At 55.6% G+C, this 24,031-nt stretch overlaps 1 protein-coding gene across 6 annotated transcripts in view; it reads left to right on the forward strand.

The window, feature by feature from the left end:
* The window catches only part of MEF2D (myocyte enhancer factor 2D), a 30,542-nt gene extending 7,296 nt beyond the window's left edge, over positions 1-23,246 (forward strand). For 2 of the 6 annotated variants that reach the window (XM_028483453.2, XM_055082182.1), the window contains exons 2-12: positions 9,826-10,017; positions 10,630-10,833; positions 12,297-12,434; positions 13,480-13,690; positions 13,909-13,965; positions 15,613-15,803; positions 16,317-16,337; positions 17,599-17,728; positions 21,726-21,948; positions 22,424-22,730; positions 23,064-23,246. In XM_028483453.2, coding sequence (XP_028339254.1) covers positions 9,964-10,017; positions 10,630-10,833; positions 12,297-12,434; positions 13,480-13,690; positions 13,909-13,965; positions 15,613-15,803; positions 16,317-16,337; positions 17,599-17,728; positions 21,726-21,948; positions 22,424-22,730; positions 23,064-23,075 — 1,548 coding nt within the window. In that variant the 5' untranslated portion in view covers positions 9,826-9,963 and the 3' untranslated portion in view covers positions 23,076-23,246. Of the gene's footprint in view, positions 1-2,842; positions 2,866-9,825; positions 10,018-10,629; positions 10,834-12,296; positions 12,435-12,491; positions 12,627-13,479; positions 13,691-13,908; positions 13,966-15,612; positions 15,804-16,316; positions 16,338-17,598; positions 17,729-21,725; positions 21,949-22,423; positions 22,731-23,063 lie in introns of those variants that run through there. The other 4 variants (XM_055082181.1, XM_028483454.2, XM_007110354.4 and 1 more) reach the window with 4 other exon arrangements.
* Positions 23,247-24,031: the final 785 nt, after the last annotated feature.

Raw genomic sequence — 24,031 nt, forward strand, 5'->3', positions numbered from 1 at the left:
TTGGCCTCTTTGTGGGGGGCAGTGCTGTCTGTAATTGTAGGTGAACGCTTCACATTCTCATCCTCCACCTTCCCTTCCATCAGAATTGGTGCTGTCCAGTCTGAGGGCCCAGGCCTCAGGCCTCAGGCCTCCTCCCTTCTCTCCTTGCTCTCACATTCCAGCAGTCAGGACCCCTGGACCCCCTTCATCTGTTTCAGCTAGAGCAGCCTTACCCCTGTTCGGTGGACGGGGAAAAAAGGATCTTGTTGCTTTAAACAAGGGGACAGAGCACTGCCCTGGAATACAGTGCCCTTCTGAGACTGTCTACTGCCTGTTTTTCTCTACTTTTTCCTCTTCAGCTTGTTCTTCCTTTGGCCAGGGGCCCATGCTCCATAGTTTTCCCAAGCCCTCATTTCCATGGGCAGTCCCTCTCCTGATCTAACCACCAGCCTGCCTGCTGCAATGGCAGGCAGCCCAGACCCAGCACTGGTGGCATTATGCTCACCCCAACGGCTCTCAAGCTGACCCGCCCCCAAGGCCCCAGCTGCCACTTTCACTTCTGTCTCCTGAGACCCCAGAGGGAAGTTGGGTGGGGAGGTGGAAGGTGACCCACTAACCGTCCCAACCGCCCCACCTCTCCTCAGCCGAGGCTTCGGATGGCCAGGGGCCCCTGTCCACCACTCTCATCTAGATGAGTGGAATGGGCTTAGGTTGCAGGGGAAGGGTTGGCTGCAGTGGGAGGAATGGGTTAGATAGCAGGAAGGACTTCCCGGGATAGGAGACCACTGCCTGCTTGGCTTCATTGTTTCAGAGGGTACAGCTAGAAGCATAGATAGGTATTATAACTGGACAGACGGAGGTCAATTTGACCTCTTCAAGGTAGGCAGGGGATTGGCTGTCTTCTAGCTCCCATTAGTTGGACTACAATGCTGGGGCTGCCATGACCTCCCAAGTGTTACCAGCTGCCCATGCTTAGTCAGGTAACTTCTAACAAAACAAATTTTAGCCCCAGAGCCTACTTTGAGTTCAAAGACTCAGCCTGGGAAGTCCTCTCTGTAGTCTTACATCTGTCTCGCCTGCTGTACTAGGCTATTTCCTCTCGTTTTGCACTTTGGGGAGTGGAATTTAGAAATGGGAATAGAGGTGGAAGTAAGGACAGTCCACCCGTATCCTACTGCTGCCCCAACCTTGGCACTAGAGAGGGGAATAGGGTTTTTCTCCTGAGGAATCCCCAGGCAGTTTTGGAGCCATCACACTTTACCCCGTGAATCTTATCGAATTCCTCTAGCTGCAGTGCTTACTTGTTCCTCATAATTACACCTCCTCCCCTCAAATCCCTTCCTGGACATGGAACCTGGACAAGAGTGGAGGACCCAGTTGGATTGAGAGCTCTAGACAGTACCACTAGATCAATTCAGAAATGTTTTCTGCAGAAGAAGGATGAGACTGGAGACCTGAGGTGCCAAGAACTCCACTTTGGGTCCCTAACTGCCTAGGGATGCTGGGTGGGGGTGTCCCAGGTCCTAGAATGGGAAGTAGAACTTGATGGAATAAGGTCAGAGACACTATGCCATTCCCCATGCGAATAAGCAGTAGTGAGTGATTACTGATTGGCCTGCTGGGTGGAGCATGAAGCAAGGCTCAGGCTCAGGTTCCAGAGCTGGCCCCACTAATGACCATGACAGTGACCTTGGGCCAGTCACTACTCTAACCAGAAGCAGGATCCCAAGCCCTGGGTCTGATAGGCATTCCAGGTGTGTGAGGGGATTGGCTTGGCAGAATCTCTGCTGCCAGGGCCTGTACGCCCTGCCTGGCACCTGCCCTGGCTGACCATGAGCCTCTGTCAACCCTTGGCCATCTGTTGTGGAGGTTATCGTTCCGAAAGCACCTCCGTCTTCATCAGGCCTGTTCCTCCACTCTTCTGGCCTCCACATTGCCCTCCCCTCCTAAGCTGGAGGACAGGGGACCTAACTGGACCATCTCTTCTGTTATCTCTCCATGGAATCACACAGTCCTGACCTCCCTTCCTTTTGAGCCTCTATAAAGAGCATAGGAACAGAATGTCTAGGCTGGAAGGGCACTTGGGTACCTAGTCTACTCCACCTACCCATTGTACTGGCCAGTGGGGTGAACTCTGGCGGGGGCAGTGCCTTATTCAAGTTCACACAGTGAGTTAGGGCCAGGGCAGGGACTAGAACCCAGGCATCCAGAATCCCTACCCATAGTCCCTGTATTTCCCTGGGCTGTTCATTACCCTACCTCACCTACCCCTTTTCTACTAGGACTCAATCTCCTGTTACCCCAGATTCTTCCTGAGGTCAGCGGGGTGGCTCTGGGAACTTGTGGGCGCAGGGTGGTTCCTAGGAGCCAGCCTAGACGCCACCAGGGCAAGGCCAGAGCTGGGGTGGGAAGTGCTGGAGGTCGGGGGTGGGGGTGTGGCTGCTGCCTCTATAGGGGGCCATACAGCCTCAGTGCTGCTACAGGAAGGATGAGAGCTAGACTACAGGAAGGACAAGCCCGGGTGGGGAAGCAGTGGAGGCGGCTCGGGAGACAGACCCTCACTGGAGAGGCATCTCCTGGGCAGAGAACAGGCTGGCCCCATCCCAGGAGATTTGCCAAGGAGAAGAGGGCGGGAAGCCTAGGGTGGGGCACGGGAGAGTTGTCCAGCGGAAACTGGAGGGAGGGCTCTTAGCCCTGCTCCCCGCACTGGGTGCTCCTCTTGGCAAGTCGATTCCTGTCCCTTAAGCGAAGGCTTCAGTGCCGGTCTCTGCTTATGTTCTTAGGGTGCCTGGGACCTGAGACCACCCCCGCCCCAGGTCCAGCTTTCTTGGACTGGCCCTCTCTCCCTCCCCGGAGCCCAACAGTCCGCCCCCAGGTCCCTTGTCGGTGAGTTAAAATTAGCTCAGTGCCCAGACTAAAAATAGCCCCTGCCCAACCCTGAGGCTGTTGGGCTGGGGGAGGGGAGTCCCCGAGGGAGGGGAGGATGGTGGGAACCAGGGGTTTGGGGAGTGAGCCTGCCAAACAGAACTCTGAAGGGAGGAGGAGGAGGACGGAGATGGGGACCTGCCTGTGCCTTTGAGAGCAGACCCTAGAAGAACTTCGGGGCGAATGAAAAGAGGCTGCCTTGTTGGGAGGGGGAGCAGAGAGGGGGCAGAGAGAATGGAGAACAGGGAGGAGCCAGGGAGCAGTGGGTGGGGAGCAGGCTCGGGGTGTGAGAATTGGACTGTGGGCAGTGGGGGAGAGGGGCAGCCTGAGACCCCAGCACTGCCTTTGCCCAGACTTCGAGGGGAGGGTGATGCCCCCCACTTCGGAGCTAGTAGAGTGTTTGTGAAGGAAGGGCTCTCTGTAGATTCCAGAGGCTGCGAACCCCAGGACTCTCTTGCCTGCGCCCCTTCTCTTGGTGGTCACTGAGTTTACCTTCCCACCCATCTTCCAGAGCTCCTCAGCATGTGTCTCTGCCTAGAGGGCTGCGGTTCAGACAGAGTGGCTTGGAAGGTTTGTGCACCCTGGGGTGAGGCAGGAATGGAGGCAGTACCCAGGACGTTGAGAGGGCCGCTGGGCCTTGTGCCCACCTCTGCCCACTCTCAGGGCCTGCTTGCCCTGGAGCCTGGACCTAGCCAGAGCCTCAAGAGCCAAGATGCTCCATCCCCGGCCAGGTCTGGGCTCAGTCCTGGCCCCTGAGGGCCTCCTTGCCTCTCCCTGCCCTGCCCTAGGTGGGCCCTGCCCTTCCCTTGTCTGTCTCTTGGCAGGACTGCAGGATTTCAGAGGACAGGGTTGGAGTCCTGTCGAGTTTCGCCCACGTGCTTGGCCTAGCATCAGCGTCGTGCAAGCAGTTGTTGAACCTGCCTCTTGTTCTCTACCTGCTTCTCTCAATCTCTGTCTCTGTCTAGTCTCCTGCCTCTCCCTCTCTCCTCTGGCCCTCTCCTTGTCCGCCTCTGCCCCTCACTCTGCCTTCCTCTTGGACTCTCTACCTCTTTTTCTCTGTCTCTTTTCCTGTGTCTGTGTGTCTGTCCCCCTCTGCCACCCCCCTCTGTGTCTGCCTCACCCACGCCTCCTCCCTCGTTAGTGAGCAGGCTGCTTGAGGCCGCCTGACTGTGGGGGTGACAGGTGGATTGGATTGTCACCCCCTCCCCCAGCGCCTGCTGCTTATTTCATGCCCTGCAGCCCAGCTACAGGGAAGGGGCGGGAGGAGGGATGACAGCTGTCTCCAGCACCTCCTGCCTTCCCCTCCAGTCCACAGCCTACAGCCCTGAGCAGCCTGGGAGGACGGGATGAAGGGCCTGCTTAATGAGAGTTTCTCACTATGTGGAAGAGCAGGGTTTGAAGCCCGATGCTGTGTGACGGGGGGCTGCTCACTCAGCCTCTCTGGGCAGCTGCTCCATTTTGACTTGCGCTGGTATGGCAGCTCTAAAAGCAGATGCTCTGCAGTTCCTCTGAACCTCTGGGCCACTGGGACAGAGGATGGATATGGGTGGAAGGGTGCAGGGGAGAAGGGGAGGTAGGTAGTCCCCTGACAACAGCAGGAGAGAGGAGGTGGAGGCTAGCCACTGGAAGGCGCTTCTCCTGCAGCTCCCCCAGGAAGGGCAGCCCTGCTGCAACTGCAGCTTCAGGAGGCTGCCCTGACCGCTCCCCCCAACTCCTCCCGCTGGCCCCAGGCTACCCTCACACAGGAACTGAGATAGCATCATTCTGAAACCCGAGAATGGTTTGAATATTGCTCAGGTACCAAGTGGTGTTACATTGGGGGAGGCAGGAGCCTGTTACTTCTCCCATGCCCCCTCCAAACCAAGATCCCCTTTAGGGTACATTTTATATGTTATTTGCACCTTATTTGCATGTCAGTACAACCCACATGTTCCTATTGGGTCTGTAGCCCAGCTGAGGAAATCGGACGGTTGTCCGTGGGGTCCTTCTGGAACCCCCACCGTTTCTGGTCCCCTCACTCAGCTCTACTCCTTGTCAAGAGTGTTGTCAGATGAGCCTCCTGCCCTGTGTCCTGTCTCATTTGCAAAGGCTTCTCTGCAACCACCCTTCTCCACAGACGGTGGGTCTGCGCCTGCCTCCCTGGGGCTCAGCCCAGCTGCCATCCTCCTCCCTCTTTGCTCCTTCTGTCTCTGTTGGGGGAAGGCCCTATCTCTGTCTGCTCCCACTTACTCCCCAGGAGGTCTACCCTGCCTAATCCTGTCCTGCCAGCACTGCTCCGAGTAGGTGAATCAGAATCAGAAGCAGCTGGAGTCTTCGAGGGGGTACTTCTGGTGACAGAGATGCTGCCAGCCCAAGGAGTCACAGCTGTGGCCTGAGGTCAGGATTGGGTGGGCCCTGGGGCCATCAGAGCAGGAAGGCCATCCTGGATAACCCCGTCTCTGTGGCAGCCCTAAGCCTTCCCAAGCCTTTGGCCTCCAGGAGAAGCAGCCAAAAGCCAGGTCATCTGGGAAGGCCTCCTAGAGGAGGAGCAGGCTGGAAAGAGGAAGAGGAATGGGGCCGGCCCAGGCGAAGGAAAGGCTCACATCTGGATAACAGATGCCCAGGCCTCTGGCTCCTGGCAGTTGGTTAGGTAATTAGGAAGAGAGCTAATTAAGGAGGTCCAGGTGTTCATTAAAATCTCCCTAATTGGATAGGAGGGAAGCTTGGACAAGATAGGCCTCCATACCTTGGATAGGGTCAGTTTAGGGTTCATTGTGCCCACCCAGGCCCCAGCCACCCCTTTTTCCAAAGTAAGGGCTGAGTTCTTGCCCTTAGTGTTCTTGCCCCCAAGCTTTCCAAGACTGCAACAGTGTGGAATGGATAGCAGAAGGGGAAAGAGATGAGTACAGACTGGGCCTGCTTTGTAGGAAGGCTCCTGGTTAGATAGGAGGAAGGACTGCCCAAGGTAGGGGCATCTCCTCCTCTGGCAGTGTTGGCACAGAGGTAGGAGTGGCAATGGGGAAGGCGCCATGGGAACATGGAATCATAAAAAGTGCTTTGGGCTACTGGGTATAGATGAGGCCTGGTCTTTTTAACCCTGACTTTGCTCTGTCAGAGGATGCTCAGTGGGTCTCTGTGGCTTCCCTGTCTTCTCAGCCCTGATCCCTCTAGCATCCCAGCTCCCCCAGCATGAGGCGGGGGTGGGGGTGGTGGTGTAGGAGATCCGCCAGGGAGCTGGTTGCCAGGTGACAGTTGCCTAAGCAACCCAGTCCTCTCCATCTCCATGTACTCAGGGCTGCTCCTTAGAAGACTTCAGAGTCTCACCTTCTGTACCAACCAACCTGAGGGTAGGGAGGGTTGAGGACTGGAGTAGCAGGGGTAGTTGGAGGGTAGGTGGCATCCAAACAGGCAAGCTGCTGGCATAGCCGGGAGAGGAAGAGTTCTATCTCCACAGAGGATAGAGTGTGAGGAGCTGGTCCTGCAACAGAAGTTAGACCAGAAGAAGGACTTCTCACAGGGTCACAGCGATGAAACAATCCTTTCTTCCTTTCAACAGACATTTCCCAAGCTCCTCCTTACAGGGGATAGAGTGGTGAAGGATACAGATGTGATTCCTGCCCTCATGAAGCTTCAGTCTCATAGGGGAGCCAGGCATTAATAGAAGCACAAAATTGTAATTATTTACAATCATGATAAGTTCTAGAAAGAAAAGAACAAAATACTCTTGAGAGTCAGTAATCTTGGGAGAACCAAAGGAATGAAGTTAGATTGTAGGAATGACTTTTCTGAGGATCGTGAGAGCGGAGAGAAGGATCTCTCCCAACTTGAAGGAAGAGATAGCATTGGCCATAAACTGGTAGAGGTTACCTCTCAGCAAAAATTTGCTGATGAACAAAAGGTGGCGAGAAGGAGATAGTAAAATGGGAGAGGGATGAAAGGTGGATAGTGTGAGCCAGAGGAGGGTGATGGTGACTGCATTTACCAGTCTAGATTGGGGTTTTCAAGGCCAGGCCAGAGAATCCCATTTAAAAAGCCCTCTGGGCTTCCCTGGTGGCGCAGTGGTTGCGCGTCCGCTTGCTGATGCAGGGGAACCGGGTTCGTGTCCCGGTCTGGGGGGATCCCACATGCCGCGGAGCGGCTGGGCCCGTGAGCCATGGCCGCTGGGCCTGCGCGTCTGGAGCCTGTGCTCCGCAACGGGAGAGGCCGCGGCAGAGGGAGGCCCGCATACCACAAAAATAAATAAATAAATAAATAAAAAGCCCTCTTCTTGAAAAATTAAAAAAAGAAAAGAAAAAAAAAAAGCCCTTTTCTTAGCCCTCCCTTGCCCTCAGTGTGCCCTCCCCCCACTTCTCTGCCAAACCCGTACCACTGCAACTCTGGAAAATACAGCCTTTGGATTGCACTGGGAGGCCGGGCAGCCGAACTCCTCAGGCTGGAGCCTTTGCAGTGGTGTGTTTGGCAGAGATCGGGTTCACAGGCGAGGGATGGGGTGGCTGGAGCTGGTTCTGGGTCCAGATATCTGCTCAGCCAACTCAGGGTTGGCTGGGCTGGTGATGGTGATGTCCTAGGGCATGTGTGAGGGTGGACAGTAGGAGGCCCAGGGCCTGTGGAGCACCTTGAGGATAAGGAAGAAGGGAAGAGGGTTTGAAGATTTCTCCCTGGGGAGAGAGAGGGAGGTGTGGAGGGTCCTTCTAGGAGTGGGGAGGGGGCTACATTGGTTTCTGAAGGTACCTGGACAGAGCAGAAGCTCTCTTTCCAGCTGGGCTAGGGAACGCCTGAGGGAAAGTCCTCGTAATGGGAAAGCGTGGGGAGGGATATTCCTGCCTCCTCCCAAGTCCATAGATTCCCTGCCTTCCCTCTCTGCTTCCCTCTATGGCCAAGATGCCAAGGCTGAACTTTGGCATCTACTATGGAACCTTGGGGCCCACGGTTGAGTGGATATGGTAGAGGCTAGAGAAACTCAGCAGCCACTGGAAATGGGGGCTGGGGAGAGGGTTCCTAATTACAGGTGTCTCTGTCGTCAAACACACACCCTCTGCCCAGGTTGGTTGGGGGGAGGTGAGAGCCCACCTTCCTGGACTCTGTAGTGGGCCCTCTGGCAGAGACTCTGTGGAAGGGAAACTCTGGAGAGGAGGGCTGGGCTTCTGTGGTCTGGGCTCCTCCCAGGACCCTATCAGAGTGGCTTTAGACAGCATGGGCCCCATGCCTACTGCCCCTTTCCACCATCTCCCACTATTCCATCTCTGGAATCACAGAGCCAGAAGGGCCCTGGGGTCATCTTGTGCCTCCATCCTGGGCCCTTCCAGTCCCCGGGGGCCCACCCAGCCTGTTTAGGTGCTACCCACACCTGAGAACATGCACCTTTTCTGGCTCAGGCTGGGCTGCCATCCCTGTGCCTCCTACCATCCTGTGGTACCTCACGCTGTACAGTGCAGGGCCTCCGTTTCCCTTCCTGGCTCTTTAATTGGAGCTCTTCAACCAGTGGGCCATGATGGGTTTATAGGTATACTGAGACAAGGATCCCTCCACCTGGTGCCTGTGTCCCCCTGGCTGCCAGCAGCCTCTTTCCTGTCTGGCATTGGTTCTGTATTTTCTCTACATGCTCTGAGTTGAGCAACGTTGGGAGGCAGTGCTCTTAGACTGAGCTTGGGTTCTAGACATGCCCCACTCCTCTAGAGCAGGAGTTGGCAAACTGTGACCCATGGGCCAAATCTGGCCATGCCTGTTCTTATAAATCTAGTGTTATTGGGGGCACAGTCACACTCATTCTTTTAAATGTGTTGTCTACAGCTGCTTTCATGCTGCAATGGCAGAGTTGAGTAGTTACAACAGAGACGGTGTGGCCTGCAAAACTTGAAATACTATTTGGCTTCTTTTTTTTTTTAATATTTATTTATCTTTTTTTTTTTTTTTTTTTTTTTGCTGCAACGGGTCTTAGTTGCGGCATGCGGGATCTTTCGTTGTGGCGCGTGGGCTCCAGAGCATGTGGGCTCTTTGTTGCAGCACACGGGCTCTCTAGTTGAGGTGCGCAAGCTCAGTAGCTGTGGCGCGAGGGCCTTAGTTGCCCCGCGGCATGTGGGATCTTAGTTCCCCAACCAGGGATCAAACCCACGTCCCCTGCATTGGAAGGCGGATTCTTTACCACTGGACCGCCAGGGAAGTCCCTACTTGGCTTGTTAAAGAAAAAATTTACTGACCTCTGGTGTAGAAGGGTGGTTTGTTTGTTTGTTTGTTTATTTAAAGCAGCAGAATCCTTTCTTCAAAGCAGAAATTTAGGCCAAGGCCCACTGAGTAAAACAGATTGGTGTAGAGGAGCCCTGGTTAAAGGGAGATAGGGGTTCTGCAGCCCAAGCCCCACTTTGGGACTCCAGGCTCCAGGGTTCCATGCGTCTGGTATGAGGACCACTGCTCTAGACCTGCTCTGGTATATTCTTGAGCCGGGGGTGCAGACACACTCCCATTCTGGCAGCAGGTACACGAGGCTAGCTGTTCACAGCCTCGGCGGGTGTTCACTCAGCACGTTCTCTGCACCGGGCTCCGTATGGGAACCACCATCCTAGGCCAGCGGGGCAGCTGACGAGCCCAGGTGTCTCTACTTCTGGTGCGCTCTGGGGAGAAGTGAGGGGGTGGGACGTTCTCTAAGACCCAGACCCTTAGGAGCCAGGGAGCTCCCTGATTGTGTTCTGTCTGACCTAGAACCTGAGGGCAGCAGTGATGGTGTGGAAGGAGCCTGGAGCAGAGTCCTGGGCCCTGAGTGAATTCCAGCTTGTGCCTGGCTGTGGCATGCCATCACCTCAGGTCGCCACCATTTCCTTAGTTTGTGGATGGGGTTCAGATGCTGCCAGCCTCTCACAGGGGTGCTGTGAGGCTGGCCCGTGTGCCAGAGGAGCAGGCCTGAGGGTTGCCAGGGCTGACAGTCCTCTTGTGACCCTCCCCACCCAGGAGGCTGTGCAGAAGGTGTCCTGCAGACCATGAACTGAGTGCTGGTCCGAGACTGTTCATGAGCACAGTGTAAGGTGTGCCGAGACCCGCCACCCAGCGATCCCCTCCCCTCCCCGGCACTGAGGATACCCGGAAAAGATGGGGAGGAAAAAGATTCAGATCCAGCGAATCACCGATGAGCGGAACCGACAGGTGAGGGGATCCGGGAGCTTCACGGAGTGGATGAGGGCAGGGAGCTGGCCTCTGCCTCCACTCCACTGCCAGCCACTCCAAGAAGGCTTCCCGGAAGAAGGGGGCTCTGGAGTCTGTTATGGAAGGGCAAGGGCTGAGTTGGAAGAAGAGGAATCCCCACCTCCCTGCAGCTCTTAGGACCCTGTGTCCTAGAACCCCAAGACTCATCTGCTGCAACCAGGCAGACCTGAGCCCCTACCGTATGCAATATGCGAACCTCAGGCCGCACCCAGGCACTTCCCCTTTGCCAAGATGAATCCTTCCCCTCCTCCTACCCCAAGGGAAGAGCCTGGAAGCTCTTCTGTTCTCCCTCCCTAACCTCTTTATAGCCCCCAGCACAGAGGTGTGGAGTTATGTCCATCTGAATTTCTCTGCTTTCAGTGAATTGGCCCTGGGCTATGTCTTGGCCACGTGTTGGCAGAGGGGTGCTGGCCTGTTCCTTGCCCAGACCAGGGGCTCCTGAGAACAGGGTTACCCTGAGGCAGGGGCTGGCTATGTCCAGCTTCCTGTAGGTGGTTCTCCTGGGCTGACCTTGACTGAGCCAGACCTGGCCACCCACACGCCCACCTACAGGTGACATTCACCAAGAGGAAGTTCGGGCTGATGAAGAAGGCGTACGAGCTGAGCGTGCTCTGTGACTGCGAGATCGCGCTCATCATCTTCAACCACTCCAACAAGCTGTTCCAGTACGCCAGCACGGACATGGACAAGGTGCTGCTCAAGTACACGGAGTACAATGAGCCGCACGAGAGCCGCACCAACGCCGACATCATCGAGGTGGGCCCACGCACGCGGACCCCACCCCTGCCTGCAACTGCACACCACGTGCCCGTGCAGCATGCACACTTGGACCTCCCCGTGCACACACACATGTACACCTGCCCCTTGAAGCCCCCTCACCTGTGCGCACACACATATAAACCCACATCCTCTCCTACAAACCCCGGGCCCGAGAAGGAAGGAGGGCAGTGAGGTAGATGTCAGATGGGGCTGCCCACCCAGCCCAGTCCCACCCCAGCCCTCTTTGAGCCGCTTTCTTCATGTCTGTCGGGCACAACATGACATCTCTGCTCTGTCTGCTCTCAAATTCTCTCTCTTTCTCTCTCTTTCCTTCCTTCTCCATCTTTTGATATGCTCCTGCATCTGACTCTTCCTTTCTCTGTCTCCGTCTTTGTTTCCGTCTCTGCTGCTCTGTCTCTGTCCCTTTGTGGGTCCCTGTGGCTCTATTTTCTGTTTCAAAGAGAGCTGACATTGTAAACCATTAAAGGACGTGGGCTTTGGAATCCAGCTCTGGCCTTTACTGGCTGTGTGGCCTTGGGCAGGTGGTTTCGCTTCCCAGAGCCTTGGTGCCCACCTCCACGAAATGGGGCCAGTGCCTGCTTTGAAGGGTGTTGTGTGAATTGAATGAGACAGCCCAGTTCCTGCTTCTCACACTGGGGGTACGGGACCTGTGCCGATGAGGAAGGGTGCCTGGGAAGCCACAGGCCTGCCTTCCTGGAGCGAGACTTCCACTCCACAGATGTGGAGGAAATTCCTTTATTTTTATATTAGAGAAAACAGATTTACTTTAGACTAGAATGTAAAATTCACATTCATTTTCAAGACAAAACAAGCATCTGTGAAGATGTTTTGAGCATGGAGAGGTCAGCTTTGGGGTCTCCTCCACACCACCAGGTGTGCATCCCCTACTTTGTGTGGGTGCATGGGAGAAGCTGTGGCCTTTGCTCGAGGACAGCGTACAAGGTGGTACATGGTAGGAACTCAGTAAATGCAAAGAAATGTTTTGTCTTTCTCCCTCTTTTTCTTCTACCTCTCTGTCTCCATTTCGATTTCTCTTTCCCCTTCTTTTAAGCAGAGCCCAGGAATTGAGCCGGGCAAAGTCAGCCCTGACTGCCTTGCGCTGGAGAGCGCTCTGTGCCTTCTGTCTGGGCCTCACCTAAGGGTGGACAGGCACAGGCTGGCTCAGGGCACCAGCCCCTCAGCTCATCCCCCAGAAACCCCCCACCCCACCTGTCACCTTGGAAGCACATGTCTCTGTGGCGGCTGCATTCCCTGGGTTAGGCCCACCTTCCACGTGACCCTGTATTCTGACGCCTCCCCCACCAACCACACAGTCACACAGTGCCCTAGTGGGAGAGTCTTAGGGAAGGGCTGGAAGGAACGCCAGCAAGGCGGTGGGGGGACGGGGGTCGGGGCTGGGAGGACCCTCACCCCTACTGACGGTAGTGGTGCGGTTACAGACCCTGAGGAAGAAGGGCTTCAACGGCTGCGACAGCCCGGAGCCCGACGGGGAGGACTCGCTGGAACAGAGCCCCCTGCTGGAGGACAAGTACCGGCGCGCCAGCGAGGAGCTCGACGGGCTCTTCCGGCGCTATGGGGTGAGCCCCACTCACTCTCTCTCTGTTGGCCCCCCCTTCCGGCCCCTTCCCCCCCAGGCGCTGCACAAGAAGCACAGGGAATGTGAGAGCCCTGAGGTGGACGAGGTGTTTGCCCTGACCCCCCAGACGGAGGAGAAATATAAAAAGATAGACGAGGAGTTTGATAAAATGATGCAGAGTTATAGACTGGCCGTGAGTAGTCGCATGGAGGAGAGCCTCCCTGTGGTGCATGGTGTGGCTTCGCGCCCCGCCCCGGCCCTCGGCTGCCTCTGATGGATGTTCTGCTCTGAGCCATGCTGGGGCTATTGGTGACCACTGAGGAACCTCTGACGTTGGTCGTGATAAACCTGTGACCCTTGCTGAGACTCATCTTGGATGGAGCATAAGCCGGGAGAGGCCTGGAGTGTCCCCCTCACCAGCAAGAAGTGTGTAGATGACCTGAGATCCTTAGATGACAGGAAAGTAGAGAATGTGCTCTTTGTCCAGATTTGTTTTGGGGAGAGGCCCCTTTGGGCCTGCTCTGACACCCCCAGCCCAAGATACTCAATAGCACTGTCAAGGGGAGGCAGAGACTCCTGCTGAAGGGGAAGGCAATGAGGTGGGTGAACGCCCTCTGCAGCAGGCAGACAGATGAGAGACGACAAGTGAGGTGACGCCCCGACCCACGCGCTCATCCTTAACAGCTGTGTGTGTGAGTTTGGGTCTGTACTCGGGGCCTCTAACCTGCTCTCTGTGTGTCCTGCCTGGCTGAGGACTAACCCACCTCCGCTAGGGGGGTTCCAGGTGTCCCCGGGTCTCTCTGCAGTGAGCAGAGCCTTCTTATTCTCTGGGCCAGAGCTGGATCCCAAAGCACTCCAACCAGCGTACTTCCTTGGTGGGAGTGGCAGGCATGACTCCAGGGGGTTCCAGAGCAGAGAGATGGAGCTACTGGCCCAAGGACGCACAGCCCAGAGACTAGAGGAACCCTGGCCTGCCCTCCCAGGCAGAGAGAGTCCAGGGTAAGGGGTCACCCTGGCCTGACCCTGCCTCTCCATCTTCTGTCTAGTCAGCTGTCCCGGCCCCCAACTTTGCCATGCCCGTCACGGTGCCCGTGTCCAATCAGAGCTCACTGCAGTTCAGCAATCCCAGCGGCTCCCTGGTCACCCCTTCCCTGGTGACGTCATCCCTCACGGATCCACGGCTCCTGTCCCCCCAGCAGCCAGCACTACAGAGGAACAGTGTATCTCCCGGCCTGCCCCAGCGGCCAGCCAGCGCAGGTAAGTGATCTGATAGGTGGGTAGGTGACGTGGCAATGAGGTGTGGTGAGACTTTGGGATTCCATTTTCCACGGTGATTATTTCCCTTCATCTACCACAGCCCTCTCCCATGTATGTGGTTCCAGAGGGAAGGGACTGTGACTCCCAGTGAGTCCAGTTCCCAGGACTCACTCTGGAAGAGGGTGTCCTGTCGGCTTATGGTTCTCTTTTTCTTCCAGGGGCCATGCTGGGGGGAGACCTCAACAGTGCTAACGGAGCCTGCCCCAGTCCTGTCGGTGAGTAAAGCTGCCCTTCTGCCTGGGGAAGGGCCAGGGTCTGCCTGCTCGGTGGCCTCAGGTGTTCCAGGGACTGAGAGTGACCTAGATTAGGGGAGAGGAAGATCCCAGGGCCTGAGCTGGATGTAGTGTCTGAGGATTTTTAAGCCCCTGGATTTTTTTGTCTGTAGCAGTGATTGGTGTGGATGATTGGCAGAGATGTAGGCTCAGGGAATTCTGGGCAAACTCTGAGAGCTGACCAACATTTCTAGTTGGAAGAGAGGTTCCAGATTTTTCCAGTTCAGTGGCGGGGGGGGCGGGGCGTCTGGTTGGGATCTGGAAGATACAAGTATCTGACATTGGCGACAGATAAGAGGCACAGACTCACACACACTTACACACGTGCAGACATCTTCTCTTATGGAAATACCCAGACGTTAGATGTGCACTGATAAGCGCACGTCTATGAACCACAGAAGAAAGGCTGCTCGCTCCATGCCACCCCGCCCCCCCAGCAGCTGACAGCCCCTCCTGCCCTGTGCCGTTGTCCGGCCGGTGACTATGACTTCGAATGCCACCATTGACGTCACCCCCACATTCCTGCCATTCCCTGAGTGATCCGGGAATTGGGATGGAGGCAGCCACACACTTCCAGGGAAGCAGTGTGCTCTCAGGGCAGAGGGCGAGGTGATACTTCTGACGTTGGTCACCCCCACATCTCTGGATTTTAGAGTTCCCCAGCTTGGCCCTAGGAGCCATGTACTACCTCCTTGGCAGCAGTTGTGTACGGGGGCAGGAAGTGGGGGGAATGGATGAATACCCCTCCCTCTCCAAGGAAAGGGCCAGAGAAGTGCCTACAGACCTAAAGGGAACGGTGATATTTCTAGGCCCTCGAGCGCAACATGTAGAAAGTGGTTGTGTGGCCCTGGAGAAGTCATCACACCTCTCCCAACCAGCGGTTGGCAGGTGTTTCCTCGTCTGTAAATAGGGCTAATGATACATGTCCTGTCCATCTTGCAGGGTTAGTGTGAGGATTAAATACGATGACATGCGTGTGAAGGCCCTGTGTTGGCTATAGAGTGCGGAACAAACGTAAAAGATGGTTATTCTGCTTGTTATTACCAGTCTGATTTTGGTGGCAGCTATGTCATCAGTCCCCCAGTTCCAGTAACACCAGCACTGCAAGTGAATGGCTCGTCTTTTTCCCAGAGCTACAGGCATCTTGTCATGTGCTTATCCAAATCACAGCATCCCGAGCTCAAGGCGAGGGGAGCAGTCTGAGTGGTTGATTTGCCCTCGTGACCGGGATCCACACTGAGTCTCAACTTCGAAACTGCCACCCTTCTCCAACCTGCGTCATTATGGGCCCGGTTGGGGGCAGGTGCTGGACTTCCTGTCGTTGGAGACCAGCTCCTACTACCCAGTTCCATCACATGTAGCTTAGAGGCAGGGGGATGAACCCGATGATTGAGGAGTAAGGAGTGTTCTCCCCTTACTCCCAAGACCAGGGTGGTTTTAGGGGAAGATTAGAGAACTCAGTAGCCACTCAAAGTCTGAACATGGCTTTGAGAAGTTCTGGGTGACAGGAGTATTGGTTTGGGAGCAGTTAACAGGGCTAAGTGGTGGGTCCATGTTTTTCCTTTTACCCTCATCTCTTCACCTTTCCAGGGAATGGCTACGTCAGTGCCCGGGCTTCCCCTGGCCTCCTCCCCGTGGCCAACGGCAACAGCCTAAACAAGGTCATCCCTGCCAAGTCTCCGCCCCCACCCACCCACAGCGCCCAGCTTGGAGCCCCCAGCCGCAAGCCTGACCTGAGGGTCATCACTTCCCAGGGAGGAAAGGGGTTAATGCATCATTTGGTGAGTGGGGTGTCTGGACCGAGGGCCAGGGGCTGGGGAATGGGAGAGTGGGGAGCAGTAGGGTGGGAGGACAGAGCTGACCCCTAGCAGGAGAGATAACCAGCAGTTAGGACTTCCCTAGAGAGATCATGGAATCGCGGCTTTTTATGAGCTCTTCCTTCCCGAAGGGCCTTACAAGAGGTTGGAACACAGAAGTACCAGTCTCAAGGGCAGTAAAAAGGGACAGGAGGTGGGAGAGAAGGTTCCCTGGTGATGATAGGAGGATGATCAGAGGATCTGCCTTTACAGCAGAGGGATGAGGATTAGACTGTGAGGGTTTCCTAACTGGTGGGCGTTGGGATATAGCATCTTCTGGAAATCAGTCAGGACAGTGAAGAGCTCTGCCCTTCTAGGCTGGAGAGCCATCCTGCTCCGATGCACAGAGGTAGACGCCATGGCTGTGGGGGCAGGGGCATGAGGGGAGGGCTGGGGCCAGAGACTGAACCATCCCCTTGGTTTTATTTCTGCTCCCAGACTGAGGACCATTTAGATCTGGTAAGTGAGGCTATGAGATGTTTGCTGTGGCTTTAAATGCTGGGTTAGCCCATTGCTCTGCGGTCCCCCAGCATGGAGTATGTGTGTGCCTTTGTCCTTTCGCCTTTGTGTGTAGTGTGTGGTGTTTATCTGGTTATTTGCCAAGAGCTATGCTCAGTGCCAAGTGGGATGCAGAGATGAACGGGGTGAGGGCGAGGGGTTCAATGCATGTGTATGTACCTGAGTGTCCGTGTATGTTTTCATGGGACGTTGTGTTCATGCAGACACACCTTTGTGTGTGTTTGTGTGTGTGTGTGTGTGTGTGTGCACGCACACGTGCGCCAGTGGAGTGGGCCTGCCTCAGGCCTCAGAGGTCCCATCTCAGTGTATCCCAGGGTACCTGGATTAGGCCCTTGGACTGAGGGTTGGACTGCACTTGCCCTCTGACTCTACTCATGCCCACCCAGGACAGGGATCTCCTTAGGAGGGATGCCAGCCGGAGAGGAAAATCGGTTTTCTAGGGAAAGCTGAGGCCCAAGGCAAGGCCAGAGTTGTCCTTGGTCAGGGGCTTCCCTGCTTCCCTCTGTCTCCTGGTGCTCCCTCCTGCACGCAGCCTGTCTCACAGACACTCAGAGGCATACGCAGCGCTCTTCCTCTGTCACACATATACACGCTTACATACTCACTCACAGCCAGAAGTGGGGCGGGGGCTCCTCCCTCCCGAACTCCCTGACGGGAGGCCAGAGAGGCTGGAAAAGGCAGGCAGGCTTTGGCGGCCAACACGGCGGCAGTTACGGCCCCAGCGTGGAGTTGGAATAAACAAGTGACTCAGCGGCAGATGGAGCTGACAGCCCCACACACGTGTGTGCGTACACGCAGGCACACGCCACGCCAGGCCCTGCATTCCCCTCACAGATGCCAGCACACTTCTCCCGGGGCGTGTGCTGCAGTGTGACGGATGGAGGGTAGACTCTAGGGGGACTAACCAGGAGAAGAATGGAGACAGGGCCCATGGCTGGTGTTGGGGCCACAGGGCCAGCATATGTACCTTCCTTTTTGCATGTGTATAGGCGTCAGTGAATCTGTGTGCATGTCTCTCTCCATGGATCTCAGTGTCTCTGTGAATGCACCAGTGTGTGTTTGTGTATCTGCGGGGCCTCCATGCTGAGGCATCCCTCCTGGGCCTTGAGATTCAGGGACCCCAGCTTGTCCTTAGAATGGGGGGCCTGGGTAAAGCAGCCCTCCCATTTGCCACCTCTTGACAGACTCTTTTCTCCTGCAGAACAATGCCCAGCGCCTTGGGGTCTCCCAGTCTACCCACTCGCTCACCACCCCAGTGGTTTCCGTGGCAACACCGAGTTTACTCAGCCAGGGCCTCCCCTTCTCTTCCATGCCCACCGCCTACAACACAGGTGAGTGTTCATGTGACATGTAGCTGTGTGCACTTGGCCTTGGGGCACAGGAGGGACCAGAGAAGGAACACAAGGTATTCTCTGGGGGATGCCCCAATCTGAGGAGGGCCATTGATTTGGGGTAGCTCCTACCTAATTAAGGTTGCCAGATTTAGCAAATAGTAACATCGGTTGCCATTCACATGGTGATGGTGTTACTGGAACTGTCTCAAAGACATACTTGTGCAAAAATTATTCATTGTTTTGTCTGAAAATCAAATTTAAGTGGGTATGAGTATCCCTTATTTTTAAATAGGACCTAATGGAGAAGGAAAGCCCTGTCCTTGGGGAGCTCCCATCTGAGGTGGGTTGAGCAGCTGGGTGACTCGGGCTGACCAGGGTCGGGGAGTGGGGAGGGGAGCATGCCGAGGTCAGCAAGGCTTCCTGGAGGAGAAGAATGAAGGAATGAGAGAGAGACAAAGACAGAGAGAGACAGGGAGGCTGAGGAGGCCCAAGAGGAAGCATGGTCAGGAAGATTTATCCAGCTTCCTGGGAAAGCCAAGTAGGGACTCCAGGGCGGGGCGGAGGAGGAAGAAGGGGTCTCTCACCCAGATGTTGGTTTGGTGGAATGATGAGGGGGAAAGGGAGGAGGAGGTCTGATGAAAGTGGGGGAGGGGATCTGAAGGGGAAGAATCACTTGGAGACATGGGAGAGACCTCTGGGTAGAAAAATTCAGAAAGGACACCCAGTGCTTGGGCCGTCCTGGGTCCCCAGGGCTGTCCTGGCCTCTGTCACCCACTCACCCCCTCCCAGGAACAGTCTGTGACATTTTCAGCCATCCTTGCCTGCATTCCAAGCTGCTGTGTCAGGAAGGACTTCCCAGTGCGGAAATGCCTTGTCACCATATTTCAGAGCATCGATGTGGCTGGGAACCTGGTCTGTTTCTCCCACTGAAGAGGCTTCTGATGTTCCCCAGCTTTTCTCACCTGTGAATGGCTTGCATCAGGGCTGTTCTGTGGTGAGATCAGACTAGACCAAAAGACCCCTAAACTTCTACCCACTCCCCAAGCCCACATTCCAGAGTTGAACCATGCTAGGTAGGTCCCAGACACCAGTACAGATACCCACAAAATCCCACCTCTTCCCTGTGTGTAAAAATCCAGAACCCAACCCTGTGTGTGGGAAAGCCCTTTGGGGCAGGTAGGAGAGCTGGAGGAACTGACTCGTGTTGAGAGGCCAGACCCTGGCATGTGGGTCGGTGTCCAGATTTTATCACCTGGGTGTCTTGTGAAGTCCCTCGTCGCTTGTGTGTTCTCCCATGTGTGTACCCACTCCCAAGTTATCATGTCCTTGGGCAGCTTCAGAGAGGACTGCTTCAGATGGCCGCACCTTCGGGGGCCAGTAGGAGTTCTCATCTGTGAGTTGTGGGTGGACAGGAGGTCTCTGAGGCCCTTCTAGCCCTGCCAGCGGGGGCGGTTGGTAGAGGGCAGCACAGGCCACTTTTCAGGAGCTGCTGTTTATTTGGGAATCCCATGGTGGTGGTTTCCTGCCATCTTCTCAGGTCCTCCACCAGTCTCTGTGAAGCAGGAGGCAGGTTAGTGGGTGTCAGTGAACCTGCGACAGGCGCTCAGCAAGGCCAGACTTTAGACTCTATTTGTCAGTCTGGTGTGAAAGCAGATTCTGACCCTGGGCCTGCCGTTGGAGCCCTGCTGGGAAGTATTTGGGCTTTCTCACATCCTCTGAGAAACCAAGGGCTCCAGTTGCTCTTGCTGCAGGAGTAGTTAAGCAGACCTCGGTTTTAAACAGCAGGTGTTTTCAGGTGACCCTACGTATATAAACAAATCCCCAATGAACACATTGCAGTTTAGGTGTTCACTATTTACAGTGCTTGGCCCCAGTCCAAGTTCCGGCTGGGGGTGATCTGCCTGTGGTAATATCATGGATAAGGGACGCACCTGGCCCCTTGTTGACACTGGCTGCAGAGGTCTGGCTGTGGTCGCTCTAGGAGAAGACCGAGGGGCCTGCTGGGGAGCCAGATCTCCAGGTAGACAGGGCTGGAGTGTGGTGGGAAAGTGCAGGACTGGGGTTTGAGTCCCTACCATTCACTGGCTGGGGGACATTGGGCAACACTGCACTGTTCAGGGTTGGTTTCCTTGTTTGTAAAATGAATGTTGTAAATAGTTGGTCCTAGGGGCCCCTGTCTGCCCTTGGTCTGCTTTTTAAATGTAAGCATCTCAAAACTCCTGGCTAATTAACATTGTTATGAGGCCAGAGGCAAGCGTGGACCGTCTGTAGAGTGAGATTTAAAGGTAATAGAGAAGCCTGGGGTCTTGTCTTAGCTCTGCCATTGGCTTTCTCTGTGACCTGGGGAGAGTTCCTCAAACTTGAGGCTGCAGTCGCCTCATTTGTAAATTGATAATAACAGCAGGTAAGTATTTTGAGTATTTATCAGGTGCCCGGACACTGTTCTACATACTTCGTGTGTATTAACGTGCTCAGTCCTCATAGCAGCTGAGTGATGCGGGCAGGATTATTGCCTCCAGTTTATGGACAGACTAAGTAACTCGCCGAAGGTCGCGTGGACTGTAAGTGGAGGTGGCCAGGAAGTTTGACCCCATCGCTCATGCCCTTCACCTACTGTTCTATTGCACAGATAATCCTGTCTTCCCTGCGTAAAGACAGAGGGCTGGAGCAGATGGCCCCTCAAGTAGGAGCACGTGGTGTAGCGTTGGGAAGACTGGCGGGTGTGCCCTCCTCATCACACCACGGTGCAGTCGGCCTGTGTTCCTCAGGGAAGGCATTTTCTAAAGTGTCCCAAACAGGCTGTGGCATGAAACATAACAGAGCTGTGTAAATTGTGAAACATTTCATGGTTCTGTTTGTTCTGTGACAGTGCAAACATCACAGTTTCTTCATTAAGACAGAAATTTTGAAAACAACAAGTGCCACCTCATGGGGAAATCCGCCAGAACCTTGGCCAGTTGCACCGCAGGCCTGTTTCGCTCACAGCCCCTCTGCTCTTGTAGGCCCTTCTGGGCGGCAGATGTGCATCCTCTGTGTTTGTGGGCACAGCAGCCCGAACGCTTGCTGCTACCTATTTCTACCTGTTTTATGTGTTGACAGTCTTCAGGAGACTCAGGGACTTTGAGGAAGGTGGAATGGTAGTTACAGTCATTTGCTTCAGATGTGCCATTCGCCTAGCATTTCCCACCATTCCCCTCTAATCTCAGAAAGGCTCTTGAAGACTTGGCAGTTGAAGAGATGACAATTAGACATATATTAAACCTTCCCTACCTACCTTTTTTCCCCTTCTTTTTTATTTTTTTAAAATTTATTTATTTATATTTTTAATTTTGCCGGCTTTGGGTGTTTGCTGCCACGCGCGGGCTTTCTCTAGTTGCAGTGAGCGGGGGCTACTCTTTGTTGCGGTGCGCGGGCTTCTCATTGTGGTGGCTTCTCTTGTTGCGGAGCACAGGCTCTAGGCACGCGGGCTTCAGTAGTTGTGGCGCGCGGGCTCAGTAGTTGTGGCACGCGGGCTCAGTAGTTGTGGAGCGCGGGCTCAGTAGTTGTGGCGCACGGGCTCAGTAGTTGTGGAGCACGGGCTTAGCTGCTTCACGGCATGTGGGATCTTCCTGGACCAGGGCTCGAACCCGTGTCCCCTGCCTTGGCAGGCGGATTCTTAACCACTGTGCCACCAGGGAAGTCCCTCGCCTTCTTTTTTAAAATTGACATTCTAAAAGTGATACCTACACATGGTTAAAAAAAAAAAAGTTAAACACTATTTTAAATAACCACCTCTCTGCATCCTGTTAAAAAAACAGCACCTCGTAGTTATTAAGATTTGCGTTTCTTTGAGTGCCATCTTCACTGAATTTGTACGCGCTTATTTGATTATTCACATCTGTCCTTAACAACTCCCCCTACCCTGGTAGTCTAGGAGGTGGCTCCCGCATGGGAGCCTCGGTCCTCTCTCCCACTGCAAGAAGCTCACCCGCACTTTCTTCCCCACCCCGTGCAGATTACCAGTTGACCAGTGCAGAGCTCTCCTCCTTACCGGCCTTCAGTTCGCCTGGGGGGCTGTCGCTAGGCAGTGTCACCGCCTGGCAGCAGCCGCCGCAGCCGCAGCAGCCGCCGCAGCCGCCACAGCCCCAGCCGCAGCCACAGCCCCAGCCTCCCCAGCAGCCCCAGCCGCCACCTCAGCAGCAGCCCCACCTGGTCCCCGTGTCCCTCAGCAACCTAATGTGAGTCCGGGGGATGCCCCACCAGTGTTGGGGAAGGGGGAGCTGAGGGGTGGGAAGACGAGGGGCCTCTTGAGAGCTGAGATCCCTTTGAGGTTATCTGTCATCAGTGGACAGCACGTAAGCCACTAAGTGGCAGCCCTGGAGTCCCCTGTCGAGGCCTGGGAGAGCCATCCTGAGCCTTTCCCCCAGCCAGCCCGGGCTTGGGGTGGGGTGTGGGGCCCTCCTGGCTCTGCAGAAGACAACATGGGATGGAAAGACAACTCATGTGACTTCTTTTCCTTCTCTTCCCTTCACTTGGCCCTCTCTCTCGCCTGCTGCCCCTGTCTCCATCCACTTGCCTCATCCCACCCCCAACCCCCATCCTCTCACTTTCTGTCCTCTCTCACTCCCTGTCGTGTGACCTCCCATCACTTTTTCTGTCCCTCACCTCCTCTATTTCTGTCCCCTGTACTCCATGCCCACTTCCTGTCTCCAGCCCCGGCAGCCCCTTACCCCACGTGGGTGCTGCCCTCACGGTCACCACCCACCCCCACATCAGCATCAAGTCGGAACCAGTGTCCCCAAGCCGTGAGCGCAGCCCTGCGCCTCCCCCTCCAGCTGTGTTTCCGGCTACCCGCCCTGAGCCTGGCGACAGTCTCAGCAGCCCGGCTGGGGCCTCCTATGAGACGGGGGACCGGGATGATGGACGGGGAGACTTCGGGCCCACACTGGGCCTGCTGCGCCCAGCCCCAGAGCCTGAGGCTGAGGGCTCAGCTGTGAAGAGGATGCGGCTCGATACTTGGGTACTGTAGCATCACCCCTCCGGTCTGCTGTTGTCTGCTACACCCAGGGACTGGCCCATATGCCCCCAGCCTGTCTCATCTCCCACCTAAGAGGCCCTGTGGCCAGCTAGCCCTTCCATCAGCCCTATGGGGCAGCACCGACACCCTTTCACCCCCGCCAAAGGCCCATCTCCCCTCCCTCCAGGATCAGCCCTTCTGCTCGATGGCTTCCTCCCCTCAGAGCTGGCCCTGCCACTAGAATCCCGGCCCTACTGGGAGAGGGACGTGGGGGGCACATACCCCGTAGCCTGGGCCACGCCCTCACACCCCCTTCTCCATCTCCTCTCTTCACAGACATTAAAGTGACGGTTCCCACTCCCCTCCTCTCAGCCTCCCTGATGAAGAGTTGACAATCTCACCGCCCACCCCTCCCTGTCCTGGGCTCCTCCCGCTCGACCCCCACTTCCTTTCTTGTGCTCCGTGTCCTGTTGACGGTTACATTTGTGTATAATTATTATTATATTATTATTATTATTATATTTTTTTTAATTTGGATTCTCGCTTTGGAGAGGGGGATGCTCCCATCCCCTCTTTCTGCACCCCCCACCAGTTTCACTGGCTGGTGGGCTCTTTTTTGCGGGAAGGGGGGGGACACTTTGCACGTTGTACACATATGCTGCAGGAGGGGGTGGGGGGCCCGATAGGCCTTGGGAAAGGACAGGTGCCGAGCCCTGCATGCGGGGCCCTCCCACCCCATCCCCCAGACAGAGGGAAATAACCAAAAACTACCAAACAACAAAAACCCCTTACAATAGACTGAAACCCCAAAGTCGGCCTCATGGGTGGTTTTGTGTTTCAGGGGGGAAAGTGAGGCAGAGGTTCTGAAGAAGGTCTCTGCTTCTTGGCTCTTCCTGTGGCCACAGGCACATGGGGCAGAATACCCAAGCCTGGGCCCCAGAGGCCCCTGCACACACACCACACACTCTCAACTGATTCTTGTGTGATCTGCACCTCCAAGGTGTGCGGGTGCTGGCCGAGGTTTGGGGCTGGGAAGGCTGCCTGGGAATCGAGGCTGGAGGGGAGGGGCTTGAGGTGGGGCCCCTATGAAGCACAGTTGGAGAGAAAGACAGAGAGCCATGAGGAGAGGGCTGAGGAGGGGCAGAAGGGCTGGGGCAGGGGGTGAATTGGGGGCCCCCTCCCTTCCCCAGCACTTTCTCTAAGATACACAGTGCAATAGCTCCCCATCCCTCAGTTGACACCAGCCCTGTAAAGCTGGCCACAAAGCACAGGAAGAACTGGGGAGAGTGAAGTGGCTCAGCAGG

This window comes from Physeter macrocephalus, unplaced genomic scaffold (genome assembly GCF_002837175.3).
Source record: "Physeter macrocephalus isolate SW-GA unplaced genomic scaffold, ASM283717v5 random_32, whole genome shotgun sequence".
In the NCBI taxonomy this organism is placed as follows: Eukaryota; Metazoa; Chordata; class Mammalia; order Artiodactyla; family Physeteridae; genus Physeter; species Physeter macrocephalus.